The following is a 20142-nucleotide window of genomic DNA, read 5'->3' as shown; positions in this document are numbered from 1 at the left end:
AGCAAGGAGAAAAGAACATCTGGGACCCTCACTTGTTTCTGTGGATTCCACCCAGGGCAGCACAAAGACAGCTCTGGAGAGACGCTTCTTCTCCCTTTCCGCAGCCAGAGGGGCACCTAGATGGAAAGGAACATATTTATGGCTTCCTAAGCTAGCAGGATATTCCCCGCGCAGGTTCACGGACAATTCCCTTGACCCAAGCTTTTTGCATCGTTAGGGGCTTCCTTCTAGATGCCAGACTGGCAGTGGGGAGAGGTAGAATGCAAGTTTGCAGACAGAGAACTTGCTGCCTGCAGACCTCCATCTACTCCTCATTCAAACTGTTCTTGCAGAGAAGTTACAACTGCATTTTACAGCCAAGGAGAGAGTTGCCAGTAAAATCAGTTGCAATCGATGTCAAAGCTCAACTTAAAGGTGTCTAATGGCCAAATTCCTTGAAAAGGGAGCAGGACTGAGCCCAAAGTCAGCAGCAACCCCATAAGAGGATTAAATTATCCCGAGTTACATTAGTAAGGATCAAATAGTAATAAAATCCAGAAACCTGGAAAGGACAGAAACCCTCACACACAAAGGCACAAGCCAGCTCCTAAGTGGGGGTTAGGAAAAAACTTTCCCTGTGGGCAAACTACTCCACGATCACTCATTTCATAATAATTTACTTCCTTCCCACAAACATTTGGCATTTTTCAGGAACACAGCAGACATCTAGGAACACACTGGCTTAACCCTTAACCTAGCATGGTGCTTCTCAGGCTTCACAAGGGGGGTTCCTTGGCCTGCGAACTACCAAACCAAGACCAAAGTCACCCCAAACCCTCATAAAGGAACCAAATCCCTTGAAATTAGCATTTGTTTCGTGGTGCAAGATGTCCACTCACCTCCAGGCTGGCAAAGGGCAAAATAGGAGGTGAGAGGGCACAGAGCCACAGATCGTGCTTGGTTTCCTGCTAAAGCACTTCAGAGCTGAGCCCCAGCTCCTCAGAAGAGCTGTTGCAGACGCATTTGGTAGCTACAGGATAGACTTTACCTTACAGCACTTTTGAAGCTGCTTTCAAGTAGGTGGCGGCCAGTGAATTGTATGAATTCTGTGATACTTCATCCAAACCACATGTAGGCTGAATCACAGAATCCCAGCCTGGTTTGGGTTGGAAGGGACTTTAAAGCTCATCCAGTTCCAACCCCCTGCCACGGGCAGGGACACCTTCCACTAGAGCAGGTTGCTCCAAGCCCCTGTGTCCAACCTGGCCTTGAACACTGCCAGGGATGGGGCAGCCACAGCTTCTCTGGGCACCCTGTGCCAGCGCCTCAGCACCCTCACAGGGAAGAGCTGCTGCCTCAGAGCTCATCTCAATCTCCCCTCTGGCAGGTTAAAGCCATTCCCCTTGTCCTGTCCCTACATGCCCTTGTCCAAAGCCCTGCTCCAGCTTTCCTGTAGCCCCTTTAGGCACTGGAGCTGCTCTAAGGTCTCCCCTTAAGGAGCCTTCTCTTCTCCAGGCTGACCCAGCCCAGCTCTCTCAGCCTGGCTCCAGAGCAGAGCTGCTCCAGCCCTCGCAGCATCTCTGTGGCCTCCTCTGGACTCACTCAGGCAAGTCCACAGCACAGTGGAGATTTAACTGCAGACCATCCAGGGCTGGGTGCAAGCCCTCCACGTTTGGAAACTTGATGCCAGACTAGCAGGAGCTTCCACACAGAGGGGACTACCCTGAATTAATTTCTGAAGGACAGCCCTTGTCCATAATAGTCTGATGATCACAAACTAATTATGGGGAAAAGGTGCTTTGGGAACTACTCACTGGATCTCGAGAGAGAAAAGACTTCCTAAGTGTTCTCAGCATCAATGAATTTCCTTCTCCCAGTTAATCATATATTAAAGTTGAATCCAAATACACAGCAAACATCAGCTATTTAAAGCAAAAATATTATGGTGGTTTACAATTATCCCAAAAACCAGCATTGTGAAGCAGGATATTCAGACTCCATGACAAAATTCAGACACACTAGACAATATAATTAATGCCAGCAGATCTAGTTTCATACTTCTTCATTCTGCTCTGACTTCAGGGCAGTGGTTGATTCTTTTCTATTCAAACTGTAACTAAATCTAAGTTAAAGAATCCTGAAAAGAGGATATTAAGGTGCTGCTACCGCAATTTGACAATAAACAGCCTCGACCTTGCATAATTAAACAAAAAGAGGTGTATCATACACACCTAACTTGTTGATGCTTGAAGATTTATCTTTTATATCAGTCAGGATCCTGAATCTCAGTCTTAAGTGAAAAACTCAGTTGAACCACATTGAGAGTTATGTACAACACACAATAAAGGGCATTTTATTTTAACCTCCTTTTGGAATCAAAATGGTTTGGCTGGGAACACACTAGTTATCTATCTACTTCACAACTCTTTAGATTAAATGATGGAGCACTGAGGGCTTCATAAAGGAAAAGCAAACCTCATCTTGACTTTTTCCTACTCATCTGTCTCTCCCACTCACATGGAATATCACTGCCTAGTTTCCAAAGTGGAAAGGAAAAGTGATAGTGAAATGACTGAGCAGCACTGAAGAAGAGATCCTGGCTCCATAAATCATAGAATCCCAGACTGGTTTGGGTTGAAGGGGCCTTAAAGCTCCTCCAGTTCCAACCCCTGCCACGGGCAGGGACACCTTCCACTAGAGCAGGTTGCTCCAAGCCCCTGTGTCCAACCTGGCCTTGAACACTGCCAGGGATGGGGCAGCCACAGCTTCTCTGGGCACCCTGTGCCAGCGCCTCACCACTTTCGTAAAGAAGAAGATCAAATTAAAGTAAGACCCGAAGGATGCAGAACCCTCCCCTCTATAATCCCCCAAGATAACCAAGAATTCAAACCTTCTGCTCAGGCTGAAAGGAAGAAGTCTTCAGAAGGTAAACGTCACACTGCTCTGCCTTTCTTGGTTATGAACATCCTTAAGAAGTGAAAATCCTGAGAACTTAAATACTTAAAATGCTTAAAGTGTTTTATTTTTATGTGTACTATTCAGGTTCAAAATTGTTGAAATGCCAACAAGCAGCTCAACAGACAAAGGTTCAGTTGAAAGAAGAACATGGAATAACTACTAGTGCTGCTGTTTTTCTGTTGCTGAATTTCAGCCCATGTTGGACGATAGAAAGTATGTCCCTTCTTAATGCATGGTGTATTTCTGTCTTCAGTAAAGCTCTCCTGGCATTGTCAAGACAAACTGACTAATGATCAGATCAGTCTGGGATTACTAAAATTCATATCCTTTTTTATTAAATATATTTCTCCACCAATTTTCCTGCCTAGGAACTCTGTAAGAGATCTGTTGCCACGTATTAACATCCAGATGTCTGTAAACATGGTTTATTTGGTCAGTATCTGGGAAAGGGTTTTTATGGGTGTATCATTTTTATGGGTGTATCAGCAATCTACTGTATAAGATCATGTGAAGATCACAGATTTATAGACAACTTGCAAGTCTCCTTTTCTAAAGCCTTAGATTAAAAGTGCATACACAGAAACTGGTCCTCTCCAGAGCTATGGAACGGCAGGACTTGCATGAACATCAACACCTCCAGCACAACCATGTGTACATCACACCTCTGAGCACATCTGATGTAGTTATGAGGCAAGACTCCCAAAGTGAGAACATCCAGAAAAAGCCCTTAGTGTAACAGTTATGTCAGAAGAGGAACTTCAAACTGACCCTGTTAAAACAAAGGTCCAGGAACTATTTCACCCAGCCTCAAAAGAATAGATGTTGGTGCTGTGATGTGAAGGTGCTGGGTCAGAATTAACAAACCCCAGCTGAGAAAGGCAAAGGGAATGGATCTCCCCTGTAACAGGAAACCTGAGAATCCAGAGAGATACTCTCACCTATTCCAGTCTTGTGAAGGTCTCGGAGAAGGACAATGCAGGAGCAAGACAGGAGTAACCTGTGTGTTAAGGTGCAACAGACAGCACTGCACCTTGCCAAAAGGTCTTGTTCCAGGGGAGAATGAATGACCCCAGAGCTACAAAGAAATGTGCTTTTGTGAAAGGCAACAACTCCAGCACTGAAGGAACATATCTCAGGCATTAAAGTCAAAACTTCTTCACACTGTAAATCCCAGAACTAAATTTGTTATTATTTTCTTAATGTTCTCCTCCTGCACTGAAATTTATCACTCTTGGTCTCAGCCCATTGGTCATTTAAATTTGAAGAAGATGAACATATTCATCTACTTGTTAGGCAAATGGGAATCTAAAGAGACTTTACCTACTTAAAATGCAAGTGCATTAGAAAAATAAAATCCATTTTTATAGCTCTCCCCAAGGAATGAGACAATTATTAAATAAGAACATTGGAAAAATTAATCACAACTGGTAAATGATTAATGGTTCACTGTGGTGTGTGCACGTGGGTGTGCTCACACAGAGCATTCACAGCTGGCTTTTAACAGTGTAAGGCATTAGGAAGTTTTACCAAGCACAACAGTGGAACTTGCCATTTGTTGCTGTGGTAAAAAAAAAAAAAAAAAGTAAAAGCTTAAAAAACTTATTTTAAGGAAACAGTAAAGCTGCAAATTTGAAGATTTAAAATGAGCTGAGATATGGTGATGCCAAAGGTTCTTCCTGAACCTTAAATTCACACCAGTGAACCACTTCCAGACCTGTCCCTCACTAGTCGGAGCATTAATATCACCACATCCTGCATGTGTAAGGTCTGGGAAAGAAAACCTTAACTTTGAATATATTAATCTCATGGTTTAAATTCACAACCCTCAAACCGGTTTTGCACATGCAAACCATTAGCACTGCCCCTCCTCAGCTAATGCTGGCACAGCACAGCCCAGCCCACATCAGCTCCAAACCTTACACTGCTTTTGCAAAGAAATTCCCTCTTAGGCTGAACTTCCTCATGCTCATCAGAGCCCAAAGGGAAAGATGTTTTTAAAAGATCAAACCCATCATTTCTTATTTATGAGGTTGTGAAATATTTACTGTGTATTCCAGTTTGGGAAAAAAAACTATATTGCCATTTTCTTCTTCTCCTTGTAAAGAAATAATGTCACCCAGTGGAGACACAGGCTCCTTGTGGTCACTGGCCTGTATTCAGGTGATAGTTTGAATGCATTTGGCTGAGGAACTGGAAAGAAAAACATTCTGTTTGCAGCCTACAATCTCCTCTGACCCAGATGAAAGTTAGTATCCCCCCACCAGTGAATGCCCCACCTTAGCCCAGCACCCAGCTACCACCTAGCACACAATAAGCAAGTATGACACTGCTCTGAATAAGGAAGGAGAAAACAAAGCTCCCAGATGACAGCATAGTTGTATTTCATTTTCAAAAGATGTACCTCCTGACTCACCACCCATCTGGTGAGAATTACAGACAGTACCAGGAGCTGGGATACAATCACAAACTAAAACCTATCTTGCACTGAGACATAAATCACAGAATCACCCAGGTGGGAAAAGACCTTTAAGCTCATCCAGTCCAACCGTTCCCAGCACTACCAAGGCCACCACTAACTCATGGCACTGAGGGCCTCGGCTACACGGGGTGTGAACACTTGCAGGGACAGTGACTCCAGCACTGCCCTGGGCAGCCTGTTGCAATGCCTCAGCACCCTTTCCATGAGGACATTTTCCCTCATCTCCACCTAAACCTTCCCTGGTGCAGCTTGAGGCTGTTTCCTCTTGTCCCATCCCTTGTTCCTTGGGAGCAGAGACCAGCCCCCTCCTGGCTCCAGCCTCCTGTCAGGCAGTTGCAGAGAGCGATAAGGTCCCCCCTGAGTCTTCTCCAGACTAAACCCTCTCAGGTCCCTCAGCTGTTCCTCATCACACTTGTGCTCCAGGCCCTGCACCAGCTCCGTTGCCCTTCTCTGGCCCCGCTACAGCACTTCAATGTCTCTCTTGTAGTGAGGGGCCCAGAACTGAACACAGGATTCAAGGCGCAGCCTCGCCAGTGCCCAGTACAGGGGGACAATCACTGCCCTGGCCCTGCTGCTACACTGGTGCTGATACAGGCCAGGATGCTGGTGGCTTCTTGGCTGCCTGTGTGCAAGCTGCTCATGTTCAGCTCCGTTAATCAGCACCCACAGGTCCTTTTCCACCAGGCAGCTTTCCAGCCACTCTTCCCAAGCCTGGAGTTGTTGGGGCGCAAGTGCATGACCTGGCACTTTGCTGCTTTGCTACATCTAGGTACTCGATCAGAGGGACTGAAGATCTGGCAAAGAGAAATGACTCACACATCAAAAGGCACCCACTAGAAAACTGTGCGAGAATGTGGGAGCTTCAGCATGAGAGCACTGGATGGGCTGGCAATGTCCCCAGCAGCCAGCTCTGCACCAGGGCCACGTGCTTCCCTCTAGGCCATGGCAAAGCCCGAGCTTGGAGTCAAGCTCTGAGCAGGGACGGTGACAGCACCCAGCTAGTCAAAACCCAAGAGAGATTGGGTTGTCCACCCTGCTTCATCACGTACATAGCAGGGACTGGAATACCTCTTCTGAGGATCATTTTGGTACCTCTTTTATTATAAGGATCTATCCTTAAGAGAAGTTATGTTTAACTCTGTGGCACTGCAGCAGATACTCTGCATCCCTGCCTTCCTTGGTATTTGCTTCTGTTATTGTATATAACACAGCTCAAGGAAAACGTGCAGACTGGCTTTTCCTTCCCTGGATTGCACTGGTGGAACTGGTAACGTTGGAGCTGAAATGCTTCTCAGCATTTTGTAACTGTAGTTTGCATTATGATATTGGTCAGTACTACAGCAATCTGTCACTCAAGAAGAGAGCACAGTCCGTCCCTTTCTCAGCCTCTTCTTGAGGGCCAGGTTTGAGCTAGAGAGGATGCTAAAGCCTGGACTGTATCAGAAGAGCTCAAGAACTCTTCGTATCACCAGCTGCACCCTGTCTTACCTGGGGGACACGCAGTTTTCTCTCTTTAGAAAACCAGTATCTGTGTAAACCTTCAACTACACAAATTTTGTACACCCAGTGCAATAACACAACTCACTGCAATAAGGAAGTTGCTTAAGCTGGGAAAGATGATCCCGTCTGGCCAGAGTGAGGAAGACAAGACTTCAGTGGAATCACAGTGAAGAGGAGGTGAGATTGGCCACTGGCAAGAAATCACAGCTGGAGCTGGCGGGGGAAGGGCCTCACGTCTGAGAGGGTGAGGAACAGAATGCACAGTAAATTTCCGAAGAACATGTTAGAAAAACAACTTTGAGGATGTTCTATCTATGAAGCAATGAAACGTTTTAGTGCCCAAATCTACTTTTAAACTTCCTGCAAGCTCACAGCTATCAATGCCAGCCCAGCTTGTTGTCAGTGACAATCACCAATTTCATCTAGACATTTTTACTCTGCCTTTGTGCAAGGGGAAGGAGTCCTCTTGAAGATGAGTAGAAGGAAAAATGCATTTGAGTACTATCTCAGTTAAGAACTCTAGTTTCAGGAGCAATCAGCAGCTCCTCCTAATGAGCTCACATACAGGCTGATGAATTCCAGTTAACTCAGAGCCCTGCAGCAGGCCATGAGCTTGTCTCTTGCCCAGTCCATCCAAGACTCCCTACAGCAGGGTCCCTGACTCAGGCAGCTCCTCCAGCAAGACCCATGATTGACCTCGGCACATGCTACCTTTACCTGATCACTGGGGAACGATTCTTCCTCCCTCAGTAAAGCATGGTTGAATTTGCCTCCTCTGTGGGAGACAAGAGGGAGCTGCAGGGTTGCACGGCATGGCACCTCCTGCCTCGGGGCTCAGCTCTGCCAGCCACCTCCAACCCCTGCTCCACAGTGGGGTCCTGCCTGGGGGGGACTCTAGGGGCTCCAGGGTGGGGTATGACACTGCTGCCCATGGCTTGGACATAGCCCCTTTCCCATCTCTACTGGTGCTGTCCTCAGCCTTGCCTCAGGCACAGCAGCTGCTGCTCATCCGTGGTTCTGCCACTTCCTACAGCCCCTTCTCCCAGTGCCCAGTCACAAGACCACCAAGGGCTCTGTAAATCAATATTTTCCTGGTGAATACAGTCACTTCCCTGGCCCCTTCAAAGGGCAACAGAGAGCGAATCCTGCCTCCTCTGGAGACATTCAGGCAGGACACTCTTTAGTGCCAGAACTTCCCACCCCCTCCAGAAAAACTTCACACCACAATGGTCTGGGAAGAGCCGCTCACAAGGGAGTGTGGAGGTGACATTACATTATCACCCAGGACCCCAAGACCACTTTGTGCCCCTCCTGCAACCTGGTAACACAACAGGATGGTCTGAAATACCTGCTGAATGTCATCACCTGCAAAATAGTACTACTGATTTTCAAAAATCATTTGCTAACAGGGAGAAGAGGCTCCAGGGAGAAGAGGCTCCAACACAACAGAAAGGCCAATAGAGACAAAGGAAAACCAGTTGTGCTACTTGGGGTGAGTCTGGGGATTCTGTGGGATCTGGCCAAGGAGTTTTCAATCCACGAGGCTGGCCACAGCAAGCTTAAATCTGTTATGGAAGTTGCTCCCATTCATGTGAGAATCTAAGGCACAAGTGAAGAGGTTGTCAGGAGTTGCCAGGCAAATGACGGTCTGGGCTTATAGGCAGGATTTGTGTGCTGGGCTCCCAGGCATCTCCCAGATGATGGTGTCCACTGAAGAGCTGGGCAGCAGTAACCTGCTGGCAGCACCACGCAGGTCTGCTTTTCAGGAACACCACAAAATCCAGCTTTGCCTTGAACAGAACTGCATGTACACAAAAGCAGGAGATGGAGACAGAAGGAACAGGATCTACCAGAAAACAACCATTAGTGGTCTTCCAACCTTCAGCAACTGCCACTGAATTGCCATAGTAACAAACTGCACCACCACTGGGAATGAAAGCAAGCAGAGCATTGGAACTGGCTCATTTTAGTGGAGCTGTTTTGTCTTCCTGCACATCACAGTAACTGGCTGGTGGCATTGCTCAGTCTAACAGAGCAAGCTTCACACTCATGGCTAGTACTGTCTGTGAGTACTACCTGCTTTTAAACTACAACTTGCTTGTCATGGTCCTCAAAATTGTTACCAGGGCAAAAGAACAGAGCAAACCACACTATCAGCAACCTCCCCTGAACTCAGCCGACCCGACTGGCATGCTGGAGATGAATTCAAGGCTCCTGAAATCTCCTCTTCCTGAGCCTTCCCAGTTTTAGTAACATTTTATTTCAAGTTTCCAGGAATGGCAAGACTCTTCCTCACGATACTAATCCCCATCAGGCTCAGGACTTCCCCCTGAGAAGAAGAACACTTACGAAGTCTCTAATAGCAAACCAGACACATGTGAAGTTAATACACTAGCCGTACTTTAGAAACCTTCAGCTTTTAGCAACTTTTCCCTTCCCATTTCCCTGTGCATTTGTTTTCTGCTTTCTTTCACAGGGCACAGACATGAATCCAACAGCTCAAGGCTGCGCTCAGCGCTCAGGGACTGGGCTGCAAGCCCAGAGACTTGTGCTTTCTTCCTCTGCCACTCGCCCGCTGGTTGCCTCTGGCAAGTCTCTTTCTTTCCATCCTGCTGCTTCCCAGCCTGCCTGCAGAATACCAACTGCTCTGAAAGTGATCTGAGGCTCATCCATCTTAGAAGTACTATGGACTAGTAGCATTATTTGGTATTTTGAAAACAGGTACTAAAACGCCACTGGTAGCTGAAATTAAGCAAGTGCTGTATTAACAGTTGTCAGAGTAACCTTAACTCTGTCTTGGGCTGGTCCAAAGAGGCAGAGACACTATTAGAAAAAGCAGTAGTGAGCATGGAGACAAAAGCTAAGGTGCTTTCACACTCCCAGGTGAATTAAGATGTCATGGGCAACCATAAAATTCACAGTCTAACTTTGTGCTCTGGAAGCCAGTTATGGTTATCTGGGAGATGTTCTTGCACCTAAGTTCCTCTTTCCTACAGTGAGAATAATACCAAAATCCAATAGCCTCAACATTACAATCCATAATCTGCATCAGAGTCACAGATCTGGAAACAGTGACAGCTCCATGCTCCGGAAACCAGGCTTGTGCTGGTGGAAGCTTCTACTCCCCTCTGCTTTCAGGGATGAGCCCCAAAACAAGCTGCCAGCATGGAGACCATCCTGGGTTCTCTTCCTAACCGCAGCTCCCAGCTATAGGCTATCAGTACAAGTGCTGAGCCAACACTGGTGGCAGCCCTGCTCTGCAAACTGCTGTCCCTAAACTGTGACACGTGCACTGAACGCCACCCACTGAAGGCAACCTGCTTCATGACCCAGCACTAAGCAAGTACCTGCTCACCTCAGAGGTGATGCTTCCCCCAGCTGTGCCCCTGGCCCACAGTCCCTGCTCTGGACCCTGTTTGTAGGGGGTTTCTTTAGCTTTCTGTCACGTTGCCAGGAATCCCCTGTGGTACGTGAGCAGCAGGAGGGAGGCTGGTTTTGCAAAGTTTGTACCTCCCCTGAACATGACTGGAATTTTCATGGAGAATCGTGGTACAGATCTAGCCCAAACACTCTCCAGAAGTCTGGAGCCAACCACAGAAGCATATGAGTATCTCAGAAAGGACTGCCAGCCTCTTCTACAGGAACTGCCAGTGACCCGGATGTCAAGCTGGCCATCCCTGCCTCGGAAAAGTATCACATAGAAAGCTTCTTTCAAAACAACTCTCTTCCCTTCCTCCTCCCTGCCAGTCAAAGTTGGTAGCACTTAGACAAGCCTTTTTATTAGCACATTAGCACTGTGGGTTGCATTGTTTTCTTCTCTCTACATGTGGGAATTCTGGTCTTAGACCCTGAGCCAAGGCTGGAAAAGTACCTCCCAAAGCCATGCAACTATGAGCACATCCCCTCCTCAGTACCACAGATCTGTGTCCCTTCAAGAATGGATAAAAAAGAAAAAAAGGGTGAGGGCCAGAGACATAATCTATAAACTAAAGGCTGAAAATAACCAAGTGCAACAGTTTTTCCTCAAGGGAGTCTTCAAAGTGCCTTCTCAGCTGGAAAGTCTAAACACCACTGTCTCTTCTGTAAGGAGGCAGCAAACAAACAACTGGCCTCAGCTGCGTCCCAGCTTGCCCCATGGCTCCCTTCTTTCCAAGAAAAAAGGCCAGGCCAGCCCTTCCCACAGCAGCCCCTTAGCTCAGCCCTGCAGACCTGGAGCAAGGGCATGTCACAACACAGCTTCACCCACCATGTCAGTAAGTCGTCCTCCAACAGGCAAAGCACTCCCCACTCACAGACCCAGCGGGGCAGGACGCAGCCTTTGCCTCCCAAGAACAACCATGACTCAGGGTAAGTCCAGGGAGCACCACACAGCAACTACCGCCAAATCTCAGATACTGCCATGACCATGCCAAGGTGCTCGTGCTGTGCGCTGCAGAGGCACCAGCAGAAATGTGCCCTCACTTGACACGCAAAGTTGCCTTCCCCAAAACTTTTCAGGTGACCACGGTGGAGCTGCCTCCAAAAAGTCACCATGGAGAAAACTTGAAGAGCTTTTAAAAACCTGCAGTTCTAGTTAGTTAAACTCATGTCAAGGACCCACTGCTGGTCAACGCAGCTCCTCATCCACACCCATTTGGGATGGATGCAGTCTATGCCCTGGAGAGACACACATGAGAGAAAACAAGATCTTGCTGTGTCCCTTAAATACTGAGAAATTTTGGAAGAAGGCAGCAAACCATGTCTGCAGAGACCATGAATACGGAGGTTCCCAATGAGATAGAAATAGCAGAGGAGAATTTGAACAATACAGACATCTGTAATAGAAAGGGTGTAAACAGCCAAATCAGGTCGCAGAGGAATAGCAGCGGAGCAGCAGGCAAAATAAAAATAGCAGGAAAGGAAAGATAAATACAAAATTCCTAAAATATATGAGGAGCAAACAGACTGACACAGAAACAAGAGAGCCATTGAGTGGGAAAAGGAGAAGAGCCGTGCAGACGCAACCAGGGGAGGCCAGGGATTTAACCCGGCCGCAGAGGGGAAGGGAGGAAAGAAGACAGCTGAACTATTTCACTGCAGGAGCAAGGAGGGAAAAAGGAAGATGACTCTCTCAGGAAATTACAACCATCTGCACTTAGGAACAGCAGCACCAGTTGAGCAGTTTCACGCTCACTCTGTGAGACAGGTGACATGCCCAGCCTGCGCCTCCACCAGGACGGATGCTGTGGTGGATCTTCCTTCCCCATCCCCACCACTCACCGCTTCCCTGCTCTGGCAGCTTGGTCTTGCCTCCAGCTCTTTCAGCTAGATGAGAATATTTTTGGATAGCAATGAGAGCGGCAGGTAAAAAGGGGGTTTAGTAATTCCTGCACAGGGAAAAGGGCCAGATTGGTACAGCCCTGCATGAAGATGGAAGCAGTCCCTGCCTCTCTTGGTGCTCCCTGCTCCATCTCCGCCACTACCACGGAGGCTCCCCTGAAGCCTGGTGCAGAGCAGCTGCTTGTTGCTGTTCTCTCCTAGAGACTTCTGCCTGTGCCTTTCCATTCTCCTCCACTCCTCAAGATCCAGCACCACAGAAGAGGCAGCTTCATCCACAGAAATCCTTCTATGGCTTGAATGACGTGGGGGTTTGCCCACACAGCAGGCATGAACCCTCGTCTTTTTTTCTCTCTAACTCCTTATACCTCACTCTGTCCTGTCTTTCTCAGCCAAATTCCCACAACAGATAAGAAGCTGAAAAGCTGACTGAAAGAAAAAAACCCATCTCTTTGCACAAGGTGGTTGCCAAGCTCTGACACATAGGATACCATGTCCAATGCCCAAATAAGCAGCCCAGGATGCACACAGCCCAGCCCAGAGCCCAAGAGGGCCCAGTATCAAAATGGAGAGCAAGGGGGCCAGGAGATGGACCTGGAAAGACTCAGGCAGTAAAACACTGATGGAGCAGCAGAGCACCTCCTGAAAAAAGAGACAAAAAAGGAGGTGACAGGAGTCTGGGAAGGCGTTTCCATTCCCTGCATGGAGCTGAGCACCCCATGTCACTGGGTCAACAGACAGGGCCCGACTGCAGAGCCCATTACCCCTCCAGTGAGCACCAGGAGAGGGTGTACACTGTGTGATGGCTGGTTGCTACTGAGGTGTTTTGGCTCAGGGCTGACAATCTTCATGCCCTACTTGCAGTGAAGTCAGTCCTGCTTCCTTCTGCAGAAAGGAAGCCAACAGTCCCCTGCTAACCCCAACTCTTCACTTATTACAGCTTGAAGAAGCAGCAGTTCTAATCAGGTAGCATGGTTGTACTTTTTAATTATTATTTACTATTGATCTATCATTTTTATACCCACCCAGGGTAAGTTCAGTGCTTCTGAGCTGCCCTTTGTAACCACCAAGTTTGGTAACTTACTTTTCCAATGGGAACCATGGCTCTCACCTAACATGATCATTGCAAAACCCAGGTCAGGAGAGACCTCAGAAGGTCTCTGCTCTAGCCTCCTGCTGAAAGCAGGGTCTGCTCCAAGCTCAGACCTGGTTACTCAGGACTTTACCCAGGCTGGTCTTGCAAACTACCAGGGATGCATCAGACACAACCACTCTGGACAACCTGCTCCACAGCATGGGGAAAAGCTTTTCCTTCAACATACCCTCGACCTCTCCTCTTTCCACTTTATCCCCATGACCCCTCATTCTCCCACTACTGTGAACAGTCTGGCCCCACGTTCCCCATCACCCCCTCACAGGGGCTGTCACTCTGCCTCCATGTCCCGCTGCTGCCACCTCCTCCCTTGGAGCCTCGGCCCTCAGCTCCGCAGCGCAGGGGCTGTGTTGAGCCCGCTCCGGGTTACCAGGGCAGGGACACCCAGCCCCACACTGCAGCTTTAGGGTTTAAACCCCTACAAGACCATCACCGCAGAAGCTGCCAGCACCCAGCGCCTCCCCTGTGGGGCCGAGGTAGCCGGGCGGCGGCAGCTCTGCCCATGTCCGTCCCGCCGCGGCCCCTCCCCCCGCCCGCCGCCATCTCCGCGGCGAGGGACGCCCTCTGCCGGCCGCGTCGCCGCGCCGCAGCCCCCCCGCGCCCCGCCACATCCCCCTAGGGGACAGCGCCCGCGGAAGGGCACCGCGGTGCTCGCACGCGCCAGGCCCCGGCCCCCCGTTACGCACCCCCAGCGCCATGAGTACTTACTGCCTTGTGAGGCTCCTTCACCTGAGGCAGCTTCAGTGTCTGCAAAGAGAAAGAGCTGCACTTAGATCTGACGGACGACTCTGCCCCGGCCGCGGCTCTTCTCTGCCATCACAGTCCGCGATGCCCGGCCGACCGGAGCCGCTGCCTTGGCCAAGAGGCACCAGCTCCCTCAGCGGGACGGCAGCTGCCAACAGCGCAGGCTGCCAAAGGCCATGGTGGGCTCCGAACGGGGACACTCAAGGGCTGTCTTTTGAAACGCAGCTGCCCGTGGCCCTTGAGAAGAGCCTCCAAAACCAGGCTCTCATTTCCCACGCAGGGGCCTGGATTCCAAATGGGATGGCTCAAAGGGATGTCCCTACTCCTGCTCCGAGGAGCTTCAGGATGCCCTAAGTGTGTTTGAGAGGCATGGGGTGGGAGGGACTGCAGCATCCCCTCCCTGCTGTCCCCCCACAGCTCTGCCCCTGCCACCATCCTCCTCCCGCCCCAGGCCGCTGCTGGTGCGTGTCCACCTGACCGAGGTGTGCACAGCCCAGCCTGACGCACCCCAACAGTCTCACTCAGCGATGGAGCTCAGGACGATGAGTTCTGTAGCTCCTGGTGAAGGTTTGTTGAAATCGCTCATGTGCTCAATTCCTAGACAAGTGCTGTCAACTCAGGAAAGCAAACATCCTGCTCCACTGCCGTGACTCCCCTTCACTGCAGCGAGTGAAGTGGGAGCCTCTGCCAGAGATGGGCCACAAGAACCTCCCCCCGGGGCTATTCTATCCTGGTTTTCCTAAAGGGACATGTGAAAAGATGGGAGAAAACGCTCTCTCCTCTGTCACACGTGGGACCGCAAGAAGCACACAGCAAAGATCACGCTCAAATGCTAAATGTGTGTAATGGGAAAAGCTGCAAGCTGGAAAACAAAACCCAGTGTTACAAGTCAAGGATCATAAGTGATTAGGATTTCCAAGCTGTTTTGAAGTGTTTCATTTTCATCCTAAATTGCATATACTGTATGTCACATTATCTAATAACATAACTACGTTTCAAAATATCCCATCTGTCTCTTGGAATCACACTTGCATTGCTCTGAAAACCACAGCTGCAGAATGTCACAGTACTTCTGAATTTAAAATCTGCAACCTTAAGCAATGAACAGTTTGCATTTAATTTCCTTATTTCTTATAAAATAATAAAAACAAATGATTGTGGATTTGTGAATTTGTACATTTCTACTCGATTAACCTGCCTGATTAGATCACTTTTCCAGGCAATGATATTAATTTGGCACAAACTCATCAATGGAGGGGCAAGATCAGAAACTCTCAGTATCATATGCAAAACCTCGACAGTCGAAGCCCTGTGTTTTTCCACAGCTGCTACTTGTTTGAATTACCACCTATCACTCAAGGAAAAAGCTAGCCCTGGCACAATGGAATTCTGCAAAATGCTGTCCTGGCGTTCACAGACAACGGCATAAATAAACCATAAGAGAGATGTACTATATATGCACCAGGCCATTTCTGTCATTTAAATAGCTTAAAAAGTACTTTGGTCAAACTTAACAAGAATCAAGCAACACACAAAGGTTTAAGGAGCAGCCATTTCTGAACTGTGTTAAGAAATGTTGTTACTCTTAGTCATGTGACAGACTAAAGTCTTCCTGAATAAAAAAGAAACCCTTAAAAATCCCCTAACAGCCCACTCTAAATCACCTTTGGGCCGAGACCAAGTAATTACAGCTTTAAAACAAAAGAACAATTTCTGAGAAAATTGCAAAAGTGAGTGAGAGTAGGGAGGCTGGCAGGGAAGCTGGAAACCAGGCGAGTTAACTCCTGTGGCTCAAGTCACTTTCTGCATCTCCCAGAAAAACCTGCTGCAGGCTGGGAAATGTACAGAGTAAAAACCGCATGCTTGGGATGCAGCAGGAAGGGCCCAGAACCCCCCCAAATTCCACATCATCATACAAATGAAACCCAACTTGCTTCAGCTGAAAAGCCCCATCTCTCCTCAGGAATGGTTATCTTGCTGTTAATTTTCAACTTCTCACCTCAAAATGCTTTCAGTCACAGAACTTCTCCAACTGCAACTCCAAAAATGTCCACTTTGGAAAAACGCATTTTTCCACATGACAATTTGAAAGAGTTATCTTCCTTTTCATATTTGTGGAATTGAGCAGAATCTCATTCTTGGAAAATATTAATCCAAAACTTTAAAAGCTTTAAGAAGTTTTTAACAAGTGGTTCAAGTAGAAACTTCACCTGGAGAACACAATCCTACTGTAGTGCACTCAGCATCTGATGATGGCATATCAGCCCTCGGCTTGCACCCCCGTGCGGGAAGGTAACACAGAGCTTATCAGTTCAGAGGGAATGCAGCAAATAACAGTGTAAATAAATAATAGAGAAAAATAACTGCAGCAAAATCATCATTCAGCCCAGAGAAGCTTATCTGGAAACAGAGAACTTCCACCAATTATTAGGACAGAGGCAATATATCCTGCGAGGGTTAAACTTGAGCCTTGCTATTTTCTTTCATTGGCTTTCTGAAGAATTCTCCTTCTGGTAAAAAAATCTCCCTTGCTTGGCCTCAGCCCAGAGGTTTTTAAATTTACTGTTTGAAAGTCTAATCAAGTAATTTCAGCCTTTTTTTTTTTTTTTCTGTGAGTTATCTAAAAGTGAAATAATTTTCCTGTCTCAAAACATGCAGATGTTTTGCTGCTCATGTTGCTTAAATACGACCTAACTGTACAAAACAACTTTCTAGCTGACTAACTCCTGAAGGCAATCCAAACCTTTCAATGGCTTGAAAAACCCCACGCAGCTAAACAAAAAGCTCTGTAAGCAAAACATTTCTAAGGCCTGGGTTGCATGTAGGCGAAGCGGTAACATTTGTGAGGATGGAGCCTTCCACCGGTACTGGGAATGCGCAGCCTTTCTGCTCCCGCTGAACTCCAGCAGCTCTGCGGGAGGAAGGAGCTGCGGTCCTGCCGGGCTGCAGAGCAGCTCACAAAGGAGCCTTTCAGCTCCACAACACAATTTTTTTTATTGTTGGGTTTCTTTATTACTTTCTTGGTGCGTTGTGGGGAGGTGGAGGGGAAGGAACAAACCTTTTCACTTCTTCCTTGATAAAATGCAGTGAGTAAATTTCTTACCTACGTTTCCGGTTCTTTGCAGAACCCTTTACATGGGGTTTTCTGTGCCTGCATCTCAGCTTTCAGAACACAGCAGTAAGGGAGCTTGCCCCTGCGAGGCAGCATGTCTTGAACAAGAGCTGCATCAACCTTTTCCACTTGTGAACTGCCAGGAGATCAATGGGTCCCTGAAATTCTCCAGCCAATGCTGAGCACCACAGGGGAGGCTCAAGAAACTAAGAATATGCCCCATTTTCCAAGAAGAAACCACCCGTTCCTGAAGGCAGACAAGAAAAAAGATCGGTCTGAAGAACACAAGTCACCTCCAACACAACTTCTCTGCCATGGAGATCTAACGAGGAGGCAGCTGCAGTCGGTAAAAAAACAACCTAGGAAATTTCTCCTCTAAATGATCATTACACAGAAAACGTGATGACACCAGTGTGAGACTCAATGTAGAGCTGAGCGGCTCAAAGGATGAGAAGAAACTTAAGTTTGGCACAGGGCAAAGCAAGCACCTGGCAAGTAAGGACTGGTTCCAAGAGCAGAGGGTGGTCACCATCCTCCCATGGTGGTGGCCATGAGCTGCAAGGCCGAGGCTGCTCTGCTGCAGCTTCCAACTGGACATCGGGATGTAAAAAAACCAGCTTAGAAACAATAACCCCGTTCAAAGTCAGAACAACTTGAGACCTCCAAACTTTCCAGCCTCGGAACAGAGGTTCTGTCACTGAATGGTGACAGTGGGGCTGGCTGGACAGATGGGTTTTTCAGTTGTTCTTGCCCCAAAGGTCCAATCCAGATCAACAGTTACTGTCTGCTCTCCCATGGGCTGAACCTTTTGCATCACCAACTCTGTCCATCTGCAGGAGCAACCTACATCTTGGATAAGGACTATTAGTGACACAGGAAGCACACAAGGAATCAGAAAGCAGAAGGCTATTCAAGGGGAAGGGGTATATCCTTTAACAAATAAGAAGCACATGCTTCTGCCTGAATGCCCAAAAGTCCTGGAAGAAAGCACCTGAATTGAAAAAAAAAGGGGCCTGGGTTTGCTCTAGCTACTCTGATGCTGAGCTGGTGAGCTTACCCAGATCAGTCAGTCCTTCAGGGAAAGGCAGATGTTACATGGCCCAGACTTCGGGGAAACCACAGCTGACACTCAGAAAATGCATCAGGCAAAGAGGAAATGCCAGGTCCTGCCCTGCAATACAGCTCCTTCCTTGCCCAGCCAACATAAAATGATTCATACAAATAAAAGATTCAGGATCTGAGGTTCTGGAAGCTGATAATTGTGTGTAATAGGCCAAGGGAGCTCAGTTTTCAGCACTTCAAGGAGAAGCAGACTTAGGAGAGCTGGCTTGCCAGTGCTTGGGGTTTTATCCAATACATAGACTGAAGGATGCAGGGAGAACATGCAAAGTGCAGGATCACATCCTTAGTGCACGTGTAGCCAAGTTTGTTACGACGGTGCAGCACCAGCCACTTTTTTGATATGAAACCTTAGATACGCGTGGCTATAAAAGCATCTTTCACAAAAATTCCTTTCAGTCCTGCAGTCTTTTGCTATTTCCAGCATTGTTGCTGGTATAGTTCCATGTACAATCCTCACTGGATAATATCACATAGATATTTCCTCCATATAATCCTTCTTTTTTCCTAACTATAGAACACATGCAGAGTCAGTGGCCTGTTATCTCTGTGTAGACAGGTAGGTACGTGTTCCCAATTCCTTGAACTGCCAACTCAGGTTCTGTTCCTGGAAGAATCCCATTCCCATTTGATTTCTTCTTGTAGAGTGTACATGAATAAATACTTCATTTTGATTTTTATTGTCTTAAGGCAATTCAAATGCACTTTAAATGTTACTACATGCATCCATTTACCGTAACATAAACCAACATTTTCTAAGTTTCCCATCTATAAATTGTGCTTCTCCCCCTCTGCTGTGAAAATCACACATTTCCACATTCCAAATTTTGAAGATCTCCATCTTCTATAGCTACACTTTAAAAGGGCTTTGGAAGCAAAAGGTAAAGTCATGTCTCCACGGAGTTCATGACAAAACTACGGATATCAATTGTACATGTGTGTGTTGATGCATCCAGACCATTCAATCCATAGCTCGATTTCACGATGAAAATACAAATACATGTGAAAATACAAATCAGTTCCAGCTGAATTAAGGATCCCATAGTGCTAGAGAACTAAAATAAAAGCAATCCTTGTCCCAAATCTAAATACTGCAATTATTATTGCAAAACTATTGCAGTGCTGTGATGCAAGAGTACAGCATTCTCCATGTCAGCAAATAACTCAAATAACTGCTGCTCACCATTATCATAGGGATTTTTTCCTTAAACTGCAGGGTGAAGTTACTTTGCAGTTACATTTAAAGGACTTCTAGGAATTTTCTTGGTATTTCAAAAGGAATTCCAGCATTGAAAAACAATTCTGTGTGTATCTAAAGATACAGAGGAAGCTCTGTGATGTTAAACTGCAAAGGAGGAATATGCAACCATGAGATTAAAGGACGTATTATGAGACTGAAAACCTCTGAGAAGTTAAGGATGCATGTTCACCTTGCAGCTGGGCATTTCCTGACTCCTGAGAGCTTACACATTTAAATTTTAACATCACATTTCCCGCATTTTCAAACTTTTCACTGGGAGTTTCCTTTATACTTATTCAGACATTCCAGTTGATTGCTTTATTGAGGACCAGGTGTGCTGATACTGGTAGTTGCAACGGAGGAGCTAAAGCAGATGCTCCTACAAGCTGGACACACAGACTTCAGCGCTCAGCTCAGGTGAAAGGAAATAAAACCACTGAAAGGCTCCTGAGCTAGTTTCAAGTCCCTGATGTTCTTTGAGATCCGTATTTCTCCAAATTATACAAACTCCACTGATTGTACAAAGCGCTAAGCAAAACTTC

At 47.2% G+C, this 20142-nt stretch overlaps 1 protein-coding gene across 10 annotated transcripts in view; it reads right to left on the bottom strand.

Moving 5' to 3' along the window:
• The window catches only part of ZNF618 (zinc finger protein 618), a 95601-nt gene that overhangs the window by 50109 nt on the left and 25350 nt on the right, over positions 1 to 20142 (bottom strand). For 9 of the 10 annotated variants that reach the window (XM_030506899.1, XM_030506893.1, XM_030506892.1 and 6 more), the window contains 2 exons: positions 14094 to 14132; positions 33 to 116 (listed from right to left, as the gene is read on the bottom strand). In XM_030506899.1, the coding sequence (XP_030362759.1) occupies positions 33 to 116; positions 14094 to 14132 (123 nt within the window). The remainder of the gene's footprint in view (positions 1 to 32; positions 117 to 14093; positions 14133 to 20142) is intronic. The other variant, XM_030506898.1, reaches the window with a different exon arrangement.

Source organism: Strigops habroptila, chromosome 15 (assembly GCF_004027225.2).
Source record: "Strigops habroptila isolate Jane chromosome 15, bStrHab1.2.pri, whole genome shotgun sequence".
Classification (NCBI taxonomy): domain Eukaryota; kingdom Metazoa; phylum Chordata; class Aves; order Psittaciformes; family Psittacidae; genus Strigops; species Strigops habroptila.
Note: the sequence above shows the minus strand (reverse complement) of the source record. Positions and strands in the feature narration are given on the sequence as shown.